Here is a 26554-nt window from a genome sequence, read left to right as displayed (position 1 = left end):
AAGACACACAAATGATGTTATTTGTCCACGCACTTGTATAAAAAAGACATGAGAGTTTTAAAGTTGGTGGTATATGCTGATGATATCTATTTTATTGGCATTCCATAAAAGATTGCTAAAACTAAAAATTACTTGAAAAATGAGCTTAAGATGATAGAATTGGGAAAAACAAATTTTGTCTCGAATTGCAAATTGAACATTTACGAGAGGGTATACTTCTACATTAATCATCGTTAGAAAAAAAAATATTAAATTGCTTTTATATGGACAAGAAATATCCATTAGCATCACCAATGATTGTTCAATCAATTGATATCCCACAAAATTTACTTTTCCTGATACATCATTTTGTGTTAATTTTTTAGCGAGATATAACTCATGTACAACCCGAAGACATTGGAATGATGTAAAACACATATTTTTTTACATTGGTAGTACAACTAATTTGAGATTATTTTATTTGACAAAATCAAAGTCTTACTTAGTTGGATATGTAGATGTGGGATATCTTTCTGATCCACATAAAACTAAATCTCAGAAAGGTTATGTATTTACATGAGGAGCCATTACTATATCGTGGAGTTCGGTGAAGCAGTCTTTAACGATGTCTTCAAATCACTATAAGATTATTGCAATAGATGAAAAGTGTCGAGAATATGTATAGTTGAGATCCATGACACAATATATTCAAGAATTGTGTGAGATGCCAACAAACAAAGATAGTCTGACAGTAATATTAAAAATAATGTTACTTGGATTACGCAATTAAAAAATGACTATATCAAAGGTGATAGAAAAAATAATATTTCACCAAAGTTCTTTTACATAAATGAGCTGCAAGAAACTAGTCATATTGATGTCCATCAAATTTGCTCAAATGACAATGTAGCCAACATATTCACAAAAACATTATCAACTTCAACATTCTAGAAATTGTTAAAAATATAAGGATGCATCAGTTAAATAATCTTAGATAAACGAGATCAAAGGAGTATTTATTGTTGTAGTCATTTTATTTGTTCATGCTTTTCCCCATTGGATTTTACAGATGATGTTTTAACTGGGTAGCATTTGAGTTATCATATCTTTTTGAAATAATTTGTTGAGTTGATAATCATCTAAAAAAAATTATATAGATAAAATATTGTAGATGACAGATTATTATCTCTTTGGATTTTTTAATATATTTACTAATGGTATGTATTTGTATCATGTATACAAAGAAATTAAACAATTTATACCCAATTGAAAGAGAAGTTTACTCACCAAAAAATCCCCGTCGCGAGTTTCATCCACTTAAAATAATAGCACTAATACAATCAATCAATCTTATTCTTGAGGGCTAAAACTATTAAAAATAGAGCAACTTGGGATTCAGTACCCAATTTTTATCAAATTTGGTTTCAATACCTATTTTCCCAAAATACCCCTCAACCTTCTCTTTAATTAATTAATCTTTTTAAATAATGGATCATCATGCTTTTGTAAAATAAATTAAATCCTTTACATCTTTGACCGGAGTTCCACCAGGTTATATCGACTGTATTTTACGAACTGCTCCTCACAGTCCAACCACACGTTACCGATGCAGATTCCTTCAGCAACACGTGGCACAACCCTAATTCGTTTCCTACCTTAGGTTCCTACCTTAGGGTGTACAGTAGAAGATAGAATTTTGAAAATAATACATGAGAGGGCTTAGAACAAAAATCTCTTTATTCAAACACAGACATTTATTATTACATTGAGACCTCCTGTAGAGGAGGAGAAACCTGTTTAGCTACTTATAGTAGCCGAACTTGACAAACACATAACTTAGAAAGATAAATATTATAATTTAATTGTTGAAAGAAATAAGAAAATGCTCGATGATCTTCACTTCTTTCTTCATTCTTTATTTATAGAAGACTTCTTCGGATTTCAAACTCGGATTCCAAAACTTAATAAGCCTTTACAGCTTGCCTGAGGACCATGTAGTGGTTGAGTGGTACCTTGAGATGATTCCTTGAAATGTATTTTTCTAGATTATTAATCTAGAAATCAACTTCTCATCTTCCTTTATTTCTCCACAATACAAGTAGAGATGAGTCTGTAAGATATCTTGATATGAATCTGGCCGGGCATGGCGAGCAAATGATCCGAATAAGGAGCTTCATCAACATGCGGCCAGACGAGGCGTGAATATGTGCGTACGGGGCAGAAGACTCTGCGCATATGCGCCGAACAAGTGCGCGCACGTGCACGCGAGACGGCGCATATGCGCCAACATGGGGCGCGCATATGCGCGCGGCGTAAACCCAGATTTAAGGAGTTCCGGTGACTTCCGCGCATATGCGCGTGGTGCAAATGCGAAGACAGTAACTTCCAAGCATATGCGCGGGTATGTGGCGCGGATATGTGCGCGGCGTAGACTTTTCCTATTTTAGGTTTTGATTAGTTTGGTAACTAGATTCTTGGTATCCTTTTGATTTGTAAACAATATATACACGAAATTTAATCATTGAATTTTAATCATATTTGTGATTTTTTCTCTCAATTTCAAAGCTTGGCTTTGTATACACCATTGTGTGTTTCTCAAATCAAACTTATCAAAGTTTAATACTTTGTAGCGTTTGTCGATTGTTCTTCACTCGGATTGTCAAAGACGAGTTCTTTGAAGGTTCGCTTGAATATTAATTGTTTATCTTCGTTAATATTTATTGCTAGATTTTTAGTAATTTAGAGGTGAATATTACACAATTACTTGTTTCAAAATGATCGAGACAACACAGCCGTTTCTTTGTTTCATCGAATCGAGGGCGTGACTCCATATTCGAGCATGTTTTCTTTTCGTGGTCGAAGGATCGCATCATTTGGTATCAGTGTAATGCACATGGGCTGTTCCCGATTGGGCTTAAGTCCCTTCACTGTTATCCCATTACCCATTACTCATAGAACTTCTCCAGCCCAGGCACTGGAGCTTTTGCCTTCCCAGGATTAGAACCCAAGACCTCCTGGACTTATATAGATCTTGGCATCAATCCTGGTTGTAATGCACATGGGCTGTTCCCGATTGGGCTTAAGTACCCTCACGGTTAACCCATTACCCATTACTCATAGAACTTCTCTAGCCCAGGCACTGGAGCTTTTGCCTTCCCAGGATTAGAACCCAAGACCTCCTGGACTTATATAGATCTTGGCTGCAATCCTGGTACCCAAGACCTCCTGGAGCTTTTTAAGTTGCAAGTTTCGGTGGTGGTGCATGGGGCAAGAGGGCTCGACCAGGTCCGGAGGTTGGGTCCTAGAGGTCACGGTTAGTTCCTAGGTAGAGTCCCAGTGGGAGCCCGACGATCGCGTTTCCATTATTACGAACATGAAGTTATGAGGATATGAGGTAAGAATGAGAATATCGTGATGGGAGAAGGCCCCAGAGAGAGCCCATTTATGGGAGAAGGCCCCAGAGGAAGCCCCGACGATCGTATTTCTATTCGATAATGCTTGGCCAGGGCCCAGTTGACCGGTGAGAGTGTTGCTGGTGTCCCCCGCCGCCCAGTACTGTGGTTACATGTAGATGGATCCATCGACTTTTGAGGATTGAGGAAAGTCACAATTAACGATCTGAATTCACCTAAGGTTAAAAGAAAATGTTTATGATCATGTTAAACGTTTTATGTCATGTTGAGGAAAATGTTAAAGTTTATGCAAATCATGAAATGTTATTTTTACTTAAAATTATTTTTACTGTTGCATGTGATTTTATTACGTATTATTTGTTAAAAGATTATGGTGTGTTGAGTCTTTAGACTTACTAGGTGTGATGGATGCAGGTGGTTCTGAGGGAGGACTTGACAGGTGATACTACTGGACTGAAGGTGCACACAACCCGAGGACCAGCGCTACATTTTCCGCATTATGCTTTATGATTTAAGTTAAAGATTTTTAAGATTATTTATTTATGTTTTGAGAGATTTTTTGAGAGATTTAGTATGGGCTGTATTTCTCAAATGTATAGTGGGTTGTTTTATTTAAAAATGATGTCCAAAATATTTTATGAAAATATTTTTATGTATGGTAAGGGTTCGGCCGATTTAGGGAGGTTTTTTTAAAAAAAAAAATCTAGTACTTTTTAAGCAATAAAAAGGCAATAAAAAGAGCAGGCCTTTAAAAAGAAATTAATCTGATGACAACATTAGAAAGGATTGGTCTGGAGGATCTACAAGAGCTTGCGAAATCTTTCGCAAATCTCAAACTTGTAGACCTGAAGATGAATACTGCAGAAGGAAATACACCTGCTATAACTTGGTCATCTCCTCACGAACCACCAAGAGAAAGTATGGGATCTCAGAATGTAAACATGAGAGAATCTCAATATGATTTCTATACTGGTACAGGATCAAACCCAGCGAGAACCAGGAAAAGGAGAAATCAAATTCTCTTGCACCAAACACCATATGGGAAAACTGTTTTAGATCCTATACATTTTTACAGGGTTATGCTTAACATTGATGTATTAGATTTCAAAAACAGAGAAGATCTCATAGACGATTGGACATCTGCTATGAGAATCGCAGCAGGAACACTTGATCTCAACAAAGAAGGATTCATTAAACTTTTAGAAATGAGTCTTATGATATCATTGAAAATTGCAAGATACAGAGAAGAGGAAGAAATATACTCAAACTCTGTATAATCTTGAATTGCATTATATATGTTTAGTGGATGAATACATTATGTTATTCACTAAATATAGATGAAATTCAGGGGTCGAAGAAGATATAGCAATGTAGCTATTCTTCGCCAAAATGCCAAGTCTTTGGAGAGAAATGCTCATAAAGGAATACGTATCTGGAAATTCAGATACATTGGCACGAAGAGCCTCTTTTCTCAAAGGAAAATTGGAAGAATGGTGTCATTTGACAGCATTACAAAAGAATTACAAACGTTTAAAGGGTATTAACAAACGTAATCCTTTATGTTGTAAAGAAAATGACCTCCCAACAATTATTGGAAGTAAACCATATAGCATAAAATGAAAAGTTTTAGGACTCATCCTTATGCTCGAAGTGGAAGAAGTTCTTGAAAACCAAGAACAGTATGGTCTACACAGAAAGCCAGATCTTACAAATCTGGACAAAGAAGTGGACCATCAAGGAGTATGATATCATCCCAAGTATCGAGTTCATCTCGAAGTACAGGAAGAACACCTACGAAGAAAACTTTCAGAAGAGATCATACTCAGGCTAATGAAAGTTTCAAAGACTGTAATTGCTGGACATATGGAGCAAGAGGTCATATATCGACTAGGGATGTCAATGGGTCCGGGTTTTACCCAGCCCCGCAATGGACCCGCGTGTATGGGGTGGGTTTGGACATACTAAATGGGTCATGGGGTGGGTCTCGAGTCCAATTTTTCAGACCCGTCCGGATATGGGGCGGGTCATGGGTTCTGTAATACCCGCCCCATACCCGCCCCATATATGTAGATATAGATATTTTAAGGTTTTAGTTTTATTAATTTTCATTTTTTAGTAGCTCAGCTCAACCATAACGATCTTAGCTATTCTTATGAAAATTGTTGCATTTGAATATCCTTTTAACAATAGTGGAAGAATAATTGGTATTCATCTTAATAGACTTAAATATTGCCTACTCACTGATTTTATATTGATCTGTATAAATTATGTTATGACTTATTTTTGGGGATGTCAAGATTTTTTTGGAGAGCTAATAACTCTTTTTTATGTAATTTTTTATGTCGTGAAAATACTTTGTTTGTTATTATTAAATGTGGTCGAAAACATGAATTAATTTTCCACAATATTGTATTTAGAGGCTTGTCTGTTTCATAATTTAGTCATGTGAGAAGAAATATTACTTTTTTATTTTAAAAAAATTCGGGTCTCACGGGTCTACCCGGCCCCGTTTCGTATTTGAGGTGGGGTGGGTCCGAAGAATATTTAACCGAGGTGGGGCGGGTAATGGGTCAAAGTTTTTTTCATGGGGAGGGTCTTGGGTTTAGCCAAACCCGCCCCAAACCCGCCCCATTGACATCTCTAATATCGACCAACTTTCCAGAATATGAAAAAGGAGGTATTAAATGCTTCAATCCTACTCTGGATATTGAAGAAGCAGTTTATTACGATGATCTTATTCAAGTATACCGATTTGAGGACATTGCCTCAGATGAAAGTATATATGAAGAAGAAAAATTCTCAAGTCAGGGAGAATCTGATGGAACAGAATCGGAATCTGACTGAGGACGAGGTGTTTCGACACGAAACAAATGAAGATTTTTCTGGGATTTTCAGCCAGACAACAATATCTCATAACATAGTTCAAATAATCATGAGAGAAAATCCAAGTCTACAGAGATATCAAGGTTTCTTTGTGGGACAGGTAGAAAAGTTCTTAGGAAGTCTTGGCCTAAGAAACAGAAATCATCATTTAATCTATAAAGTTTCTAGAAGGGAAATGACAATCCCAATGGAACTTATGGGAAATAGAATGAAGATGCAGTTAATTCCTTCTGAAGAAATTAAGGAGGAATTACAAAAACTCAAGATAGAAGTAGCAAGGACTATGTCCTGGATTTATATTGGAGCAATCCAAATCATGACAAAGGCTACTTTCAAATAAGGGATAGATTCACCAACTGATATTACTATATGCGATAAAAGAATGGGGAATCTACAAGATTCAGTACTAGGAACTATCTCAGGAAATCTCTGTACAAGAAAGATTGTAAGAGTAATCTATCCAAGGATAGCCTACAACCTGGAAGATCAAGATTTCAGCCTAGCCTTGACATTACATCAGAATTTCAAGGAAAAAAGGCTGATGAAAGAAGGTAATAGACCATATTCTATTACCTATCAGATTTCATATGTTCTATCTAATACACATCATTCAGAGTTGTTTATTAGAAATGAGTTTATTGAAATATCAGAGATATGTGGAAAAGTTGCTCAGGCAATTTATCCAGAAAGAGTTGAGTTTCCTTTAATACAGAAACAGATATCCAAATACAAGACAAACCGATTCTACAATGGAATCAAAGTCTTAGATTGGAATCAAGAAGACTATCTTTTCATGGAGATAGAATTACAAGTTACATGTGGGAAAAAACACCTGTCATAGAAACCCAATAGGAGCTAAAAAGTTTTTCTACAATAGGAAAGCTAAGATGCCCAGAAGGTTGGAAGGAAGTAGAAATAGTATTTGATATTACAAAGCAAAGGAAACAATTTCCTTGTAATACCATATACTATTTGGAACAACCCATGATAGGAACATACCAATGACTGATACAAATCGGAGAATTGGAAGTTCATATTCAAGGAATTACAAAAAAGAATCATATCGACTGATTCTTGGACTAGAGTTTCTCGAGGAACACAAAAAAGAATCAGATCGAATGATTCTTGGACTAGAGTTTCTCGAGGAACACAAACCTTAGAAACGTCTAGAGTATGGAATGGAGTTTATGGCAGAAGATAAGATGTGGAAAATCCAATGACCACAAGTCCATTCTCCATATACATTCCAGTAGGAATGTTATATGAACAATATAAGATAGAATATTTTGCTGCTTATATTGATTCAGGTGCTGGAATCTGTACAGAAAAACGAGGAGTCTTTCCAAATAATTTGGAAGAAGAATTACCGAAGATTGCTGGAAGAGATTTTTCCAGAAGAATCTTAATCTTATGCAAATGGATTAAGATGGGTGAAATTATGATTGGTAGTGCTGGACAAACACCTTAGTACAAGGTAAAAATGCCACCAATTTATTTTCATGATCCAAGAGCTGACATATTGTTAGGAAATAATTTCCTACAAATGTTCAAGTCCTATACTCAAGAAAATGAGACTAGACGATTAGTGTTCACAACACCATGTGGTCACAAAATCATAGTCCAGAGACTAAGAGAGGTATTTTACAGAAAAATGCCGATCCAGTTTTGCAGCAAGCTTTGAGTTGATTTCTATCTCACCATACCAAGGAATCTTCATTGTAATTTTCTTCGATCTTTTTCTTGGCATCTTCTAGTGATACATTAGATTCAAACTCTACTTCATTCTTATGTAGAGTTATCTTAAGGAATTCTATATTTTCTGGTTGGAGTTCTTTATCCGCTCTTAACTGGAGCATTGTTTCTCCAAACTGTCTAGAATCTTTCATTTTTGGGTTCAGAAGTTTTCCTTCATCACCACGCTTGCTGCAAAACTGGATCGGCAATTTTCTGTAAAATACCTCTCTTAGTCTCTGGACTATGATTTTGTGACCACATGGTGTTGTGAACACTAATCGTCTAGTCTCATTTTCTTGAGTATAGGACTTGAACATTTGTAGGAAATTATTTCCTAACAATATGTCAGCTCTTGGATCATGAAAATAAATTGGTGGCATTTTTACCTTGTACTAAGGTGTTTGTCCAGCAGTACCAATCATAATTTCACCCATCTTAATCCATTTGCATAAGATTAAGATTCTTCTGGAAAAATCTCTTCCAGCAATCTTCGGTAATTCTTCTTCCAAATTATTTGGAAAGACTCCTCGTTTTTCTGTACAGATTCCAGCACCTGAATCAATATAAGCAGCAAAATATTCTATCTTATATTGTTCATATAACATTCCTACTGGAATGTATATGGAGAATGGACTTGTGGTCATTGGATTTTCCACATCTTATCTTCTGCCATAAACTCTATTCCATACTCTAGACGTTTCTAAGGTTTGTGTTCCTCGAGAAACTCTAGTCCAAGAATCATTCGATCTGATTTTTTTTTGTGTTCCTCGAGAAACTCTAGTCCAAGAATCAGTCGATATGATTCTTTTTTGTAATTCATTGAATATGAACTTCCAATTCTCCGATTTGTATCAGTCATTGGTAAGTTCCTATCATGGGTTGTTCCAAATAGTATATGGTATTACAAGGAAATTGTTTCCTTTGCTTTGTAATATCAAATACTAATTCTACTTCCTTCCAACCTTCTGGGCATCTTAGCTTTCCTATTGTAGAAAAACTTTTTAGCTCCTATTGGGTTTCTATGACAGGTTTTTTTTCCCACCTGTAACTTGTAATTCTATCTCCATGAAAAGATAGTCTTCTTGATTCCAATCTAAGACTTTGATTCCATTGTAGAATCGGTTTGTCTTGTATTTGGATATCTGTTTCTGTATTAAAGGAAACTCAACTCTTTCTGGATAAATTGCCTGAGCAACTTTTCCAAATATCTCTGATATTTCAATAAACTCATTTCTAATAAACAACTCTGAATGATGTGTATTAGATAGAACATATGAAATCTGATAGGTAATAGAATATGGTCTATTACCTTCTTTCATCAGCCTTTTTTCCTTGAAATTCTGATGTAATGTCAAGGCTAGGCTGAAATCTTGATCTTCCAGGTTGTAGGCTATCCTTGGATAGATTACTCTTACAATCTTTCTTGTACAGAGATTTCCTGAGATAGTTCCTAGTACTGAATCTTGTAGATTCCCCATTCTTTTATCGCATATAGTAATATCAGTTGGTGAATCTATCCCTTATTTGAAAGTAGCCTTTGTCATGATTTGGATTGCTCCAATATAAATCCAGGACATAGTCCTTGCTACTTCTATCTTGAGTTTTTGTAATTCCTCCTTAATTTCTTCAGAAGGAATTAACTGCATCTTCATTCTATTTCCCATAAGTTCCATTGGGATTGTCATTTCCCTTCTAGAAACTTTATAGATTAAATGATGATTTCTGTTTCTTAGGCCAAGACTTCCTAAGAACTTTTCTACCTGTCCCACAAAGAAACCTTGATATCTCTGTAGACTTGGATTTTCTCTCATGATTATTTGAACTATGTTATGAGATATTGTTGTCTGGCTGAAAATCCCAGAAAAATCTTCATTTGTTTCGTGTCGAAACACCTCGTCCTCAGTCAGATTCCGATTCTGTTCCATCAGATTCTCCCTGACTTGAGAATTTTTCTTCTTCATATATACTTTCATCTGAGGCAATGTCCTCAAATCGGTATACTTGAATAAGATCATCGTAATAAACTGCTTCTTCAATATCCAGAGTAGGATTGAAGCATTTAATACCTCCTTTTTCATATTCTGGAAAGTTGGTCGATATTAGAGATGTCAATGGGGCGGGTTTGGGGCGGGTTTGGCTAAACCCAAGACCCTCCCCATGAAAAAAACTTTGACCCATTACCCGCCCCACCTCGGTTAAATATTCTTCGGACCCACCCCACCTCAAATACGAAACGGGGCCGGGTAGACCCGTGAGACCCGAATTTTTTTAAAATAAAAAAGTAATATTTCTTCTCACATGACTAAATTATGAAACAGACAAGCCTCTAAATACAATATTGTGGAAAATTAATTCATGTTTTCGACCACATTTAATAATAACAAACAAAGTATTTTCACGACATAAAAAATTACATAAAAAATGAGTTATTAGCTCTCCAAAAAAATCTTGACATCCCCAAAAATAAGTCATAACATAATTTATACAGATCAATATAAAATCAGTGAGTAGGCAATATTTAAGTCTATTAAGATGAATACCAACTATTCTTCCACTATTGTTAAAAGGATATTCAAATGCAACAATTTTCATAAGAATAGCTAAGATCGTTATGGTTGAGCTGAGCTACTAAAAAATGAAAATTAATAAACTAAAACCTTAAAATATCTATATCTACATATATGGGGCGGGTATGGGGCGGGTATTATAGAACCCATGACCCGCCCCATATCCGGACGGGTCTGAAAAATTGGACCCGAGACCCACCCCATGACCCATTTAGTATGTCCAAACCCACCCCATACACGCGGGTCCATTGCGGGGCTGGGTAAAACCCGGACCCATTGACATCCCTAGTCGATATATGACCTCTTGCTCCACATGTCCAGCAATTACAGTCTTTGAAACTTTCATTAGCCTGAGTATGATCTCTTCTGAAAGTTTTCTTCGTAGGTGTTCTTCCTGTACTTCGAGATGAACTCGATACTTGGGATGATATCATACTCCTTGATGGTCCACTTCTTTGTCCAGATTTGTAAGATCTGGCTTTCTGTGTAGACCATACTGTTCTTGGTTTTCAAGAACTTCTTCCACTTCGAGCATAAGGATGAGTCCTAAAACTTTTCATTTTATGCTATATGGTTTACTTCCAATAATTGTTGGGAGGTCATTTTCTTTACAACATAAAGGATTACGTTTGTTAATACCCTTTAAACGTTTGTAATTCTTTTGTAATGCTGTCAAATGACACCATTCTTCCAATTTTCCTTTGAGAAAAGAGGCTCTTCGTGCCAATGTATCTGGATTTCCAGATACGTATTCCTTTATGAGCATTTCTCTCCAAAGACTTGGCATTTTGGCGAAGAATAGCTACATTGCTATATCTTCTTCGACCCCTGAATTTCATCTATATTTAGTGAATAACATAATGTATTCATCCACTAAACATATATCATGCAATTCAAGATTATACAGAGTTTGAGTATATTTCTTCCTCTTCTTTGTATCTTGACTGTTAAATAGTATATCCCTATAAATTGTGCTTTAAATAGGGTAGCCATTTTTCCAGGGATCTCACTAAGAGATTCACCAGCTAGGACTGACTCCTTCATTTCTAATGAAGTCATGTCCCAAGCAATTTTCAATGATCTCATAAGACTCATTTCTAAAAGTTTAATGAATCCTTCTTTGTTGAGATCAAGTGTTCCTGCTGCGATTCTCATAGCAGATGTCCAATCGTCTATGAGATCTTCTCTGTTTTTGAAATCTAATACATCAATGTTAAGCATAACCCTGTAAAGATGTATAGGATCTAAAACAGTTTTCCCATATGGTGTTTGGTGCAAGAGAATTTGATTTCTCCTTTTCCTGGTTCTCGCTGGGTTTGATCCTCTACCAGTATAGAAATCATATTGAGATTCTCTCATGTTTACATTCTGAGATCCCACACTTTCCCTTGGTGGTTCGTGAGGAGATGACCAAGTTATAGCAGGTGTATTTCCTTCTGCAGTATTCATCTTCAGGTCTACAAGTTTGAGATTTGCGAAAGATTTCGCAAGCTCTTGTAGATCCTCCAGACCAATCCTTTCGAATGTTGTCATCAGATTAATTTCTTTTGAAACGCCTGCTTTTTTTTATTGCTTAAAAAGTACTAGAATTTTTTTTAGAAAAAAACCTCCCTAAATCGGCCGAATCCTTACCATACATAAAAATATTTTCATAAAATATTTTGGACATCATGTTTAAATAAAACAACCCACTATACATTTGAGAAATACAGCCCATACTAAATCTCTCAAAAAATCTCTCAAAACATAAATAAATAATCTTAAAAATCTTTAACTTAAATCATAAAGCATAATGCAGAAAATGTAGCGCTGGTCCTCGGGTTGTGTGCACCTTCAGTCCAGTAGTATCACCTAGTCAAGTCCTCCCTCAGAACCACCTGCATCCATCACACCTAGTAAGTCTAAGACTCAACACACCATAATCTTTATAACAAATAATACGTAATAAAATCACATGCAATAGTGAAAATACTTTTAAGTAAAAATAACATTTCATAATTTGCATAAACTTTAACATTTTCCTCAACATGACATAAAACGTTTAACATGATCATAAACATTTTCTTTTATCCTTAGGTGAATTCAGATCGTTAATTGTGACTTTCCTCAATCCTCAAAAGTCGATGGATCCATCTACATGTAACCACAGTACTGGGCGGCGGGGGACACCAGCAACACTCTCACCGGTCAACTGGGCCCTGGCCAAGCATTATCGAATAGAAATACGATCAGTCGGGGCTCTCCTCTGAGGCCTTCTCCCATAAATGGGCTCTCTCTGGGGACCTTCTCCCATCACGATATTCTCATTCTTACCTCATATCCTCATAACTTCATGTTCGTAATAATGGAAATGCGATCGTCGGGCTCCCACTGGACTCTACCTAGGAACTAACCGTGACCTCTAGGACCCAACCTCCGGACCTGGTCGAGACCTCTGGCCCCATGCACCACCACCGAAACTTGCAACTTAAAAAATCCAAACAAACTCACGGTTGCCTCTTCCCTTGTTCCAGCTTTGTTCTTTTTAATTTTGCAACGTTTTGGTTGTGTTATTTGGACCCTAACTCGTGTAAAAACATGCTTAATCCATACCCTGACCATGGCAGCCCCTTGAACAACATAAAACATGATTTTTGGATCAAAATTCATGATTTCAATACATGTATGCACAATAATCCGAAAATAATCACAAAAACTTCATGCTTTTCATGCACACGATATTTAAACGATAATACGATGTGATAGATGAGAAAAGGAGATGTATGGCGTGCCTTTGCGTATAATACGCTCGAATAATCGTGGACGACGAAGAACGGGAGACGACTACGGCTTCTACTTTGCTTGATGCCTTCGAAATACCCTTCCCAAAAATCCTTCAAAGTGCCGTGAGGTTTGTGTGGTGGCCGATTATTTGATGGAGTAGAATAGGGTTTTGGGATTTTCTTAATATATTATATACTCTAATTAACCACTAACTAGGCTTTAGGCTTATTAAGCCTTGAAATTTAAGCCCATTAGTTTTAATTAGGACATAATTAAAATATTAACAAAGTTTCTTTAATTAAATATGTGAATTTACTAGCCGGGTTGCCAAAAGCTCGTATTTTTGTTAAAAAACCAACACCGATAAAATTTACGTCCCGGCGTATAAAATCAACTCAAAACCCTTTATTTTCAAAAATACTAAAAAGCATCGACCATATTTAAAAATAATCATTTAATAAAAACATTTTCTATTTTGCAACCATCGGTCTCCGTTCCTCGATCGCAACTCGAATAACCTTTAAAAATACATTTTTATGCAACAATGTAGAAAATATATTTTAAACATGTAAATATGCACAATATAATTAATTAATGCAATTAAAACATTTAATTAAAATACAGGAGAATTTAATAAATCGCATGCATGTGGTTCGCGCGGACTCTTAAATTTTCGGGGCGTTACAATCTTCTCCCCTTAAATTGAATTTCGTCCTCGAAATTCGCTTATCCTAGATAACTCAAATTTAGGATTAGTTTTAATATCCCAAAAATCCACGCTTCCGCTGCGCTATCCTGATCAAACTTAAGTTTTAGAATGTCCTTATATCTCCTTGATCCCAATTAATTTTCCTTCTAAATCCGTAATTTCAAATTGCAACTTAAAAGACCCATAATGACTTAGTGGTATTACTATTATAACCTCGAATTTCAATTTTTCTTAAGATTCTCAATATTAAAAGATGGATAACCATACTTATCGTAGATTACTTTTCTTATTTTATTCCCAAAATATTCATCACTTATCATGTTTCAATTTTAAAATCCCAAACGCACCTTCAAATTCTTAGATTTTTCAAGCCTATTATCGATTCACCCTTAAAAACCCAAAAACAACATTCCTTATAACACTATAACCAAGATATCCCAAGGTCCCAAATATTATTAAAAGTCTAAATCATCAAAAATTCTTAGTATTTAACCCATTCGTTTCTCGCTTATTGCTAAACTAGTCCCCAAATTCCTTAATAATTACAAAAATAAATTCTTAATTTTCTCAAAAATTATCTTATTGGTACTTAATTTCAAAAATCCTACGATTAACCCATAAATTTTTGGCATTCTTAGTTTCCTTTTATTGGTTTCCTATAACATAATTTCAAAAATTTTAAACTTATTTACCCAAAGATAAATTTCTATAACCAATCTTACTTTTCATCAACTTAAAATCCCAATTTATCTATTTTCTTATTCCCAAAGTCGTTGTAATCCTCGAATAATTATTCCTTATGTCTAATTCCCAAAAATTAATTCGACTAGTAACCCTGAATCATCAATATTTTATTAGAAAATCTACATGTCCCAAAGCATTCATAATATTCACGATTAACTTATGGCCCAAAAAGTAAAATGTCAATACTAAAACCCAAAAATCAACATAATCCAATTTCACCACAAAGCCAACATGCATTGAAATAAAATAATTACTTAATTCATTTCGTATCACGTATGAAAATTCCAAAGCATATAAATCATATATCTTCATAGAGCTATTAAACATGTGCCGTAAACATATAATTAATATGATTATGTAGGTAACATCATAAAATCATATAAAGCATGTAAACTTACAAGTTGAGGCTTGACGACTGATCTTCCCGGCGCTGATGGTGGCACAACCCTTTACAGAACCATTGCTTTGATACCAACTGAAACGTCTTTTATTGCTTTAAAAGTACTAGAATTTTTTTTAAAAAAAACCTCCCTAAATCGGCCGAACCCTTACCATACATAAAAATATTTTCAGAAAATATTTTGGATATCATTTTTAAATAAAACAACCCACTATACATTTGAGAAATACAGCCCATACTAAATCTCTCAAAAAATCTCTCAAAGCATAAATAAATAATCTTAAAAATCTTTAACTTAAATCATAAAGCATAATGCGGAAAATGTAGCGCTGGTCCTCGGGTTGTGTGAACCTTCAGTCCAGTAGTATCACCCGTCAAGCCTCCCTCAGAACCACCTGCATCCATCATACCTAGTGAGTCTAAAGACTCAACACACCATAATCTTTATAACAAATAATGCGTAATAAAATCACATGCAACAGTGAAAATATTTTTAAGTAAAAATAACATTTCATGATTTGCATAAACTTTAACATTTTCCTCAACATGACATAAAACGTTTACATGATCATAAACATTTTCCTTTATCCTTAGTTGAATTCAGATCGTTAATTGTGACTTTCCTCAATCCTCAAAAGTCGATGGATCCATTTACATGTAACCACAGTACTGGGCGGCGGGGGACACCAGCAACACTCTCACCGGTCAACTGGGCCCTGGCCAAGCATTATCGAATAGAAATACAATCGTCGGGGCTCTCTCTGGGGCCTTCTCCCATAAATGGGATCCCTCTGGGACCTTCTCCCCTCACGATATTCTCATTCTTACCTCAAACCTCATATCCTCATAACTTCATGTTCGTAATAATGGAAACACGATCGTCGGGCTCCCACTGGGACTCTACCTAGGACCTAACCGTGACCTCTAGGACCCAACCTCCGGACTTGGTCGAGCCCTCTTGCCCCATGCACCACCACCGAAACTTGCAACTTAAAAAATCCAAACAAACTCACGGTTGCCTCTTCCCTTGTTCCAGCTTTGTTCTTTTTAATTTGCAACGTTTTGGTTGTGTTATTTGGACCCTAACTCATGTAAAAACATGCTTAATCCATACCCTGACCATGGCAGCCCCTTGAACAACATAAAACATGATTTTTGGATCTAAATTCATGATTTCAATACATGTATGCACAATAATCCGAAAATAATCACAAAAACTTCATGCTTTTCATGCACACGATATTTAAACGATAATACGATGTGATAGATGAGAAAAGGAGATGTATGGCGTGCCTTTGCGTATAATACGCTCGAATAATCGTGGACGACGAAGAACGGGAGACGACTACGGCTTCTACTTTGCTTGATTGCCTTCGAAATACCCTTACCAAAAATCCTTCAAAGTGCCGTGAGGTTTGTGTGTGTGGTGGGAAGAGTTTTTCAGAAAATAAACTAGGCGGTCAATTATTTTGATGGAGTAGAATAGGGTTTTGGGATTTTTTTAATATATTATATACTCTAATTAACCACTAACTAGGCTTTAGGCCTATTAAGCCTTGAAATTTAAGCCCAATAGTTTTAATTAGGACATAATTAAAATATTAAGTTTTTTTAATTAAATATGTGAATTTACTAGCCGGGTTGCCAAAAGCTCGCATTTTTGTTAAAAACCCAACACCAATAAAATTTACAGTCCCGGCGTATAAAATCACCTCAAAACCCTTTATTTTCAAAAATACTAAAAAGCATCGACCATATTTAAAAATAATCATTTAATAAAAACATTTTCTATTTTACAGCCATCGGTCTCCGTTCCTCGATCGCAACTCGAATAACCTTTAAAAATACATTTTTATGCAACAGTAGAAAATATATTTTAAACATGTAAATATGCACAACATAATTAATTAATGCAATTAAAACATTTAATTAAAATACAGGAGAATTTAATAAATCGCATGCATGTGGTTCGCGTGGACTCTTAAATTTCCGGGGCGTTACTTCTTTTCTAAAACAGACTTAATTAGATTGATCTTCTTTTCTTCTTCAGTCAAAAGTTTTGACACCACTCTGGCCTTTCCTTGTTGATGTAATAAGGGTTCAGTACCAAATGATGGTGGTAACCATCATCCTGAAGTTCTTTTACTAGAACTTGGTTGTTGTTCTAGTTTCTGAATTCTTGTTTGAATATCCTGTAATATTCCAAGAATTTCTTTTGGGTTTCAAGGATTTTTTCAACTCGTTCAGGTACAAAGTATAGCATATTGCCATAATTTTGTACTGTCTTCTGAATTTTTCTAATATCTAAAGAGAGCTTAGAGAAGTCTGGTACTATTTCCAGAACCTTATTTGTTTGAATCATAAGTTTACCTGAGGGTGCTGAGGATTCTCTTTCTGCTCCTGATATCTAACAATAGTTAGATATTCTTGTTTATATTCCAAAATATTGGAATAATCCTTGTAAAGTATTTTTCTCGAACCTAAGTTCAGATTCATAATTTTTTCGAAATTCTCCTCCTCAAACATTTTGTTTCTTTATAATAATAAATCATGTGATTGAAATAAATCAACCTTAAGCTCTGATATCATTTTGAAACTACGGAGATCAATTAAAATCAAATAGGTAATAAAGATAATTTTGATATTTTGAAAAATTATTTTCTCTTTCCATCTACTGAAACCAAAGTTCTTTTATATCTTGTACTGATACCTAATTAACCTTTAAAAATACCTAAACTTACTTCGATTTTACAATCCAGTCCTTTATCAGTACTTTGGTTTTCTTGATTAGAATTTAGAGTCCCCGAGCTATCAGATCAAGCCCATATCTTGGGCCGAATGTTTATTGACAGTTAACTGCCATTATAATTTATTTTTCCCGGAAACAATAACACTTTTTCAAGCATAAAATCCCAATATCAAATAAATTATCTTGTAAAACATGGTGTTTTTAAAAATCAAATCAAAATCTATTCAAACTTTCCAACGAACACATATATAAAACTTTGATTTAAAAAAAAAAACATATAAAAACAAAAGGACAGAAAAAGAGGAGGCGCCTCCACAACTGCGGAAGCAACGGCCGAGATTAGCGGGATATACTGATTCTCTGGACCCCACCCGATCCAACGGTCATCATCCTTCTTTTCTCCCCAATCGTCGGTCACAATTCAATTATTGCGTGTGAACATATCATCAGCTTTTTTTTGCCAATGACACTATCAATACTTAACTATATCATAGAATGGATGAATACTTTTTTTTTAATAAAATATTTTTTTGAGATTTTTTTTTCCATAAAAATTAGGAAATTTTGAAATAGAATATTATGAGAAAAAAATTGATATGTTTTAGGCCCACCCTAAAGAAATAACTCTAAAAGAAATATTTTCTTGCTAAAGAAATATGTATATGGTATAATTGGTACTTAATCGTCGATGGTGAGTTCATATTTTACGCAATCGAAATTATCATATCGTTTATATTTGTGTAATAGCATGAGATAAGTGTGTAAATAATTATTATCATGTATATTAATCATAATTAAGATAATTAATAGATCGATTTGATTCACAAAATTATGTTATATTTTTTAATTATTATTAGATAACAGTAATAAATTATATTTAATATCTAATTTATAGAGATAATATATGAATTTTTGAATTTTAAAGTAAACTAAAGATTGTAGTTATGAGTAAATTATATGAAAAACATTACTTATCTAAATAGACAAGATATTTTTAAAAATTACAAATTTTTTTTTAAATCACGCATTATTTAAATAATATGTACAGAGTACAACAAAATAATTTATCAATATTTTTAATATAATTATTCATAGACTTATAAAAATTAAAATAACTTTAAAAATTCATATAAAAAAAACTATATATATGAACTGGAGGCACCACTTTATCCTATATATATGTATTCGGGATTTGAAGAATTTTAGCTCGCTTTAAATCATTCTTTCCAGTCATTTCGCTCCGCTGTTTTCCTCTCGATTTCCATTTTCCTCTCTCAATAGAAAATGGTAAATATTGGACTGCAAATCAAAATTCTGCTTAAAATTATTCATATCAATCACTTTCCCAACAAGAATTCAACTTCTTATAATCAAATTTAACTCCATGTCGATCTATTTTGGGCAATTAATCCCCCTTTTTTTTTTTGCGCAGATTGGACACAGAATCCGATCGAAGAAGCGAAAACCAGCGGACTGGGTTACCGATTTACTTCACAGTAAATTCTTCGGCGCCTGCGTGGATCATGGCGATTTGAGGAAGAACGAGATGAACTATTTCTGCATCGATTGTATGGTTTGCTTATGTAAGCATTGCGTCACTTCTTCGGCTCACGATTGCCTCCATCGCCTGCTGCAAATCTGCAAGTATGTCTACCACGACGTCGTTAGGCTCCAGGATATCCAGAGATATCTCGACTGTTCCGAAATTCAAGTTAGTACCGTTCTCACTGAATTTTTTGTTTCCAAACAAAAATTGATTTATTGGATTTTGTTGGATAATTACTTGTTGGATGGTGATTGATTTATCATCCTTTTGATTTTATTTTTAATGGAAATTCTAGAACGCGTAATTTGGTTGGTATTCCAGTGAGTGATTTTGATTTAATACATCGATTTTGAGTCCATGTTAAGGATTTTTCATATTTTAGCCAGATGTTCTGCTTCGTGTCAGTTGTCCGACGAAAGCCGGGATTAAAACGTGGAAATACAATTTATTGCATTGAAACTAAGTTTCGACAAAATTAAGATTAGAAGCCACCCCCCTCTCTGGCCAATTTAATAGCCGATTATTTGAATTTTTTTTTAGTTATTTGGGATCTAAACTTTTGTTTAGTTCCCTAATAAATAAATTTTTTTGTTCTTTCTTTTATTTGTATGTTTTGACTAAGACTGTATGATACGGTGATGAAAAGGATGAAATATGTTTATTATGAGTGATTCTCATGTGAGACCGTCTCACGGATCATAATCTGTGAGACGGGTCAAAAATACCCATATTCACAATAAAAATTAATACTCTTAGCATAAAAAGTAATACTCTTTTATGGGTGACCCAAATAAGAGATCCGTCTCACAAATAATACCCGTGAGACCGTCTCACATAAGTTTTTGCCGTTTATTATTCATGGTGAAAAACTGTTTTCCTACGGAAAGTTTCACACTTTTTAAGTTAAAAAAAATTTGTATGCGAAACCTTGTATTTATGAGTAAAAGTATTTCACCCAATTCGGAGTATCTCTCAATATGTCACAAGTTAATAATTGAGTCCTTTTTATTTGCTTTGTTTCTCAGATTTGATTACTTTTTAATAGTATCTCTTTTGTGAGACGGTTCAATCCTACTAATATTCACAATAAAAAGTAAAAATTTTAGCATAAAAAGTAATACATTTTCGTTGATGATCCAATAAGAGATCCGACTCACAAAATACGACCGTCTCACATAAGTTTTTGACAATTTTTAAATATGTAAATGTGAATAAATTATTTTTTGCAGATATTTATTATTATAATTATAAGGTTTAAATAATTTTTGGAAAGTTTTTTTTTTTTTTGGGTGCAATCCAGCAAGGCAGGTTTCGCAACTAACCCTAGCATTCCTGCTCGATAAATGATGATATGATGAGATAATATAGATTTTATCATTTATTTCATTATTTTTATTTTTTATATATTAAAATTTATGTGATTCGTTGCTTTTCATTCATTCAGGCGTACAAAATCAACGGCGAAAAAGCTGTTCATTTGAACCCCCGACCACATTTAAAAGAGGCAAAATTTTCAAAAGCTAAGGTCGGCGGCGGCGCTGCTTATTGCAAAGCATGTGAGAGACACATACAAGACTTGCCTAATCGCTTCTGCTCTATTGCTTGCAAGGTATGATTTTATCCATTGGAAATATAATCCCGATTTTAATCTATTTTAACTTTTATTTTTTTCCCGCAAATTCGAGATGTTATTTGAAAAATAACATATGGTCTTGTGATTATTAGAATGCTTGGAAATTGAGCATGTGATATAAACATATTGTCCTAAGTATAGAACAAGTTTTTAAAAACTGAAAAAAGTTCTATTTAATGCGTAGGTGTCTATGGATACGAAAATTTTTATAAATAAAACGAACAAGGTCGTCTCGTTGCCAATCTCAGAGGTTGACGATATCCCAAGTTTCGAGTCCGAATGTACGAAGGAAAATGGATATGATTCACCATTCTCTTTAACAGAGTCTTCGGAAGTAATTCAAGAGTGGGTTGGTTCATCTCTAAGGCGGCCTAAGATGTTGAGTAAGAGGAAGTGTTTGCCTAGGAGAGCTCCTTTGTTTTAACAACTTGTGAATAGTTTTGAAAGTGCCATTTAATTTATTTATTCACATTTATTTCGATGAAATTTTACAAATATTATAATCGCAATATTAAGGGGAATATTTGTAGTTGGTATTTGATGCAATATATTTGAAGCACATTGTGGATTGTGTACTAAGATCATATAATGGTGATGTGGTTTGGGAGAGTGTTCATAATTTATGAGAGTTTTATTGGATTTGTGCAATATCCTTGATCATTGGTGGATAACTAGGTGCTTTTCCTCTTTTATTTATTTATTTTTCAGTTTTATAATAATTTCAGTACTCGAGAGAAATAGAAATAAATATATCGCAAAAACCAAAATAGGTCTACACTTAAGTTTGTTTATAAAAATTGTAAAATTTGTGTTGTCGCAATGATTTCTTCTAATATTAAGATATATAAACCAGTACTACTTTTTACCAAGATGATTAAATATTTTTTTCCTTCATTATTCTATCGGGTTTTTGGTAGTGTCAAACACTGTACCCTGCAATTGATATCAGTCTAAAGTCATATTTTCAATAAATTAGAAACACGATTAGGGAAAGGGAAATCTGAAATTAGTTTATGCAATTATCAAAGAGAAAATTGCAATTTCATTCTACATATTGTCTTTTTGTGATTTTGTTATTTATGCTTATAAAATTGAGTTTTCTAGTCTCAAATTTTTTTTGCGATTTAATCATTTTTTTTTTTCAATTTTACTCATTTGTGTGTTAATGATCTCTCGCATCCAAGACGTAACGGAAGTTTAAAATTTTTCATATCGACGTTCAAGACGTTGCTTGGGCGTAGTGTGTTTAACAAACATTCATAGGGTGTCTAGAGTTATACATTCGCATATCTAAACGCTGGAGTCCAAACTATTCCGATTTTTACGCGGAGATAATCCTTCTTGTAAATCCCTGGTAACGGTATCACCTCTTTGATCGCCTAATTCGTTCAACGGTCAGAAGTTATGTTCCTCGCTTGGATTACACTAGTAATACCAAGTAATTCATGCGTTGAAACTGTAGCCTCCGAATTTCCAAAATCTTGAGATGGTATAGAGTCGACGGCGCGACATTGGTGGAAGCAAAAGTGCCCGAAATTTTCTTGCATGATTACAAGAGGTGGCCGAAAACTTTATGAAGGATTGGAGAGGATTTTGTTGTGTTTTTGTGTGAAAAAACATGTGGTATGATTTTATGAGTGTGGTGTATATACAGAGTGAGAAGAGTTCATCTCCCACAAGGACTCCAAGTCCTTACCCTACTATGATTCTAATTTCTTTATATCTAAATTCTTACATTATTATTTATTATATTATGTGTTTGTTAACTTTTAACAACACGGATATACACAATAATAATATGTGTACATATCAACATTTAATTAGGAAATTCCAAACTCACTAAATAAATAATCCCGAACTCATTATAGGCTCGATCGATGATCCGAGAGTGTCGATATATCAAGGATACAAGTCTTGTTCATATAATGAAAATTGAAAATTATGAAGATGAAAATTTTCACTTACCATATTTGGCAGCTGCCAATTTTAGTGAATTCCTTTTCAATACAGGTATTTCCACTCTGCTTTCTTAATTAACAATCAAGCTAACTTCCATTTCTTCCATCTTATTGAATCGGCTCATAAACTCCTTTATAAGCAAATTTTTTTTCTTTTTCAAACTATAATCCCCAAATTTCAACTCCCTGAAATATGATTATCTCAACAGGAACACAAAATCTGATACTTGTGTGACCCTTAATGGTTCAGGAATACAACTAGTTGTGGATTCACATCTCAATGTAATTATAATATTTATTCTTATTCGTGTTTACCCTAATTAACCACATTCTTTTCATCAACATCTTAATCAAGAATGTCAGAATTCATTCCTGATTGCACCCATCAGATCATGGTAAAAACGTCTAGTAGCATCGTCCCATGATCCCCTAGGTATTATTGATAGTGTTGCAAGAACCTTTAGTCATGGGTAGCATATAGTACAGTCCCTTCAACACATATATCTTGATCGAATCTACAACAATTGGTATATCGAGAGTGTCATATTAATTCGATAACGATGTGATTTATCTTTGAGTACTAATAGTGGCATGATATGTGCAACTAGGAAAACACCTTTCCCTAAAGCACATTTCTTGCTCTGGCCATAGACTAATTCTCTATTCACTTATCGGATCATATATGATATCTTTACCCGTAGACAAATGGTGAATCACCGACTACTATGCATTTGCTCCTATGTATTTCGAAAATATACCCCACCTCACCAACTGATGACCCTCAATGGAGTCGGTAAACGGATCAAAGTGCATGCTAGTAATTATAGCCCCTACATTTTCTCGGGTCAAAGGACTAATGTTATACAACTATAACTGCGAACTATTCTACTCGATAAGTGAGAACCACTTGGACAGTCTGATGGAGGGTTATGCAGTGCATCATCATATGATCACACATCCTTGTCAATGGACATCTTCATGCCCTTGCCAATGAAACATGACATTTACATCACATATACTAGTACTTGAGCTCGAGCGATATTTATCTTTGTTTTATTTGACTGATTCGACTAAGAACCTCTTTAGAATATACGGTACATTTTCTAATAAGTTTCATGATCTTACGTTGCGAAACAGACCTCGTGATACCTATTGTATATCCAAGGACTTTATCTATGCAGCTTGTATGGGTATACAGATAAAATATAATGCCATAATCGAATAAAATCATAAAATATTATTAAGATAAATATTGTTTTACATTAAAGTTAATAAAAATCCATGACCGCAATTTGGCTTGCCGCCTACTCTAACAAAATGTACTTCAATGTTACACCAATGTCACTTCGGTGTTATGTAGAAACAATACTTAAATCATGGGGGAAAAACAAAGATAGCTAATTAAGACAAAAATTTGATATTATAGAGAGCAAAAATTACAAAAAGTGATGTATACCAAATCCAAAATTATACTTTTCTGAAAATATCGTTGAACATATCATATTAAAAATATGTACCTTATGTTCTGATTAATGGCGAAATATCATATTAAATATAAGTACATAATGCATTAACGAGAAAACATCATACTAAATGTAAAAAAAAAAAGGAAGAGAAAACATATTAAATTTACACTTTAAAGAATGTAGGCAGACAACTGGGTTTTTGAATGAAGTGAAAAGCCCTTTAAAAAAATCGTTTTTTAAATACTAAAAGAAACATCATATTGAATTTACTTTTTAATCTCGAGACTATAACAACAAATTTAGAATTAAATTGTGTTAAAATCAAATGTTTACAATAATGCCAAAAGCTAAAATTTATTTTTTATACTCGTGATAGCACTGGTCGCACTTATTTGGATGTAAATGTGTGGGGCTATTAGGTCAATGAGTCCAAAGTCTTATATTCCCTAGAGATGAGTCTTACTCTTTCTCTGCAGCCGATCATGTCCTCGTCAGAGAAATTATTATCCGTTAAAATCTGATGCCACTCTTTAACGTCTCACCTACTCAACCAGATCAATTGGCCCAACGTCAGCAGAATGACGTACAAAAACTTTTCAGGAGTCACTCATCCTAATATTATTCTCACTCATGTATTCTTAACTCAAAATACCCTAAAAAGTACAGAAATATACTTCTTGAGAGACTTGAACCCATGATCTTACTCTGATACTAATTATAGAATCGAGCGCTTTCTGTTTTACTAAAAGCTATAGCTGGTGGTTTTAAACCATATAGCAGTTCAAATATCACAATTCGATTACTCTTCTAGAATAGACAATTATTGTATCCAACATTCCCTCTCTCAATAACAGCTCAAATATCACAATTCGATTACTCTTCTAGAAGGGACAATTATTGCATCCAACATTCCTCTCTCAGTAATTTTACTACTTACAATCAATGAGAATCAAACTCATGACCTTGGATCTGATACCACTTGTTGGGATAAAAATAGAATTTAGAAATGGTGAATAATCAATGCATGAAATCAATCAATCAACACAACAGTTAGATAAAAGAAGACTGAAGTAAATGCGCAAATTAAATGGACAAGATATTATGGATTTTTAAAAATAACAACTCTTATGTCAACCTTTTTTCATAGGAAGAAATTCACTAAAAGCCTTTGATTTATACAATATTTGCACAAATTCACTTCAATTAAGACTTATCATACTTTTTAAGTCGAAACTCTTAGTATTATCTCAACACAACAATTTTTTGACATGTTTAAGAACCCCCGATTCACCAAAAAAACAAATTTTCCGACAGTTAGCTTTGAACGACTAGAGTTAGTAGGGTAATACCAGTTGATATTTGATATGAATAAATAGACGTGTGTTAGGTGAGCATCTTGATATCTTAGAAAAAATAAGTATGCTAAAGATCTTGTATATTGCGTTCATTCAAAACTTGAACCTTGTTGATTTCTTCATGGTTATGAAGTTCTAAATCTGCATATATATATCCGAAGTCTTCCAACAGTCGGAATTTTTTTTTATAATTGATCGTCTGTATTTTCTCCCGACAGATTGATATTGACAACCTATCATACACTGCATTAAATGTCCATTTAATGACCTTTGCTTTTTGCGATTTAGGAGCTTTTAGCATCTGAAAAGTTGATTGACTCTTGAAATTTTAGGAAACATTCATGTCAATTGAGAGTTGATAAGATATCATGCTTGAAACTTTATCTAATAGTCATTGAACGATTTGAATTGTTGTTTCCATCTTCATTTGTAAATATATGACTGGTAGAGTTTAACTGAAACTTCTGCCTCTTTTTATTGCTTTAAAAGTACTTAGAATTTTTTTTCTCTAAATTTTCGGCCCTTATAAAAATTCCATGAATAAATTAAAATATTTTCCCCCTTAAAATAAAATATCAACCAACTAGCATTTTAAAAATCAAATGAAATAGTCATAAAAATGAAATCGTCTACTGTTTTACCAAACCTAAAACAC

General features: G+C 34.1%; 1 protein-coding gene across 1 annotated transcript; it reads left to right on the top strand.

The window, feature by feature from the left end:
- The first annotated feature begins 19128 nt into the window (after nt 1-19128).
- LOC140836167 (protein RGF1 INDUCIBLE TRANSCRIPTION FACTOR 1) lies at nt 19129-21758 on the top strand. Its single transcript, XM_073201573.1, has 4 exons — nt 19129-19228; nt 19374-19652; nt 20932-21096; nt 21305-21758. The coding sequence occupies exons 1-4, from the start codon at nt 19226-19228 to the stop codon at nt 21542-21544; spliced, it is 687 nt and encodes a 228-aa protein (XP_073057674.1). The 5' UTR covers nt 19129-19225; the 3' UTR covers nt 21545-21758.
- The last annotated feature ends 4796 nt before the right edge of the window (nt 21759-26554 follow it).

The sequence above is a fragment of the Primulina eburnea genome, chromosome 7 (genome assembly GCF_022965805.1).
Source record: "Primulina eburnea isolate SZY01 chromosome 7, ASM2296580v1, whole genome shotgun sequence".
NCBI lineage: Eukaryota > Viridiplantae > Streptophyta > Magnoliopsida > Lamiales > Gesneriaceae > Primulina > Primulina eburnea.
The sequence above is the reverse complement of the archived record's forward strand: the minus strand, read 5'-3'. Positions and strand labels throughout refer to the sequence as shown.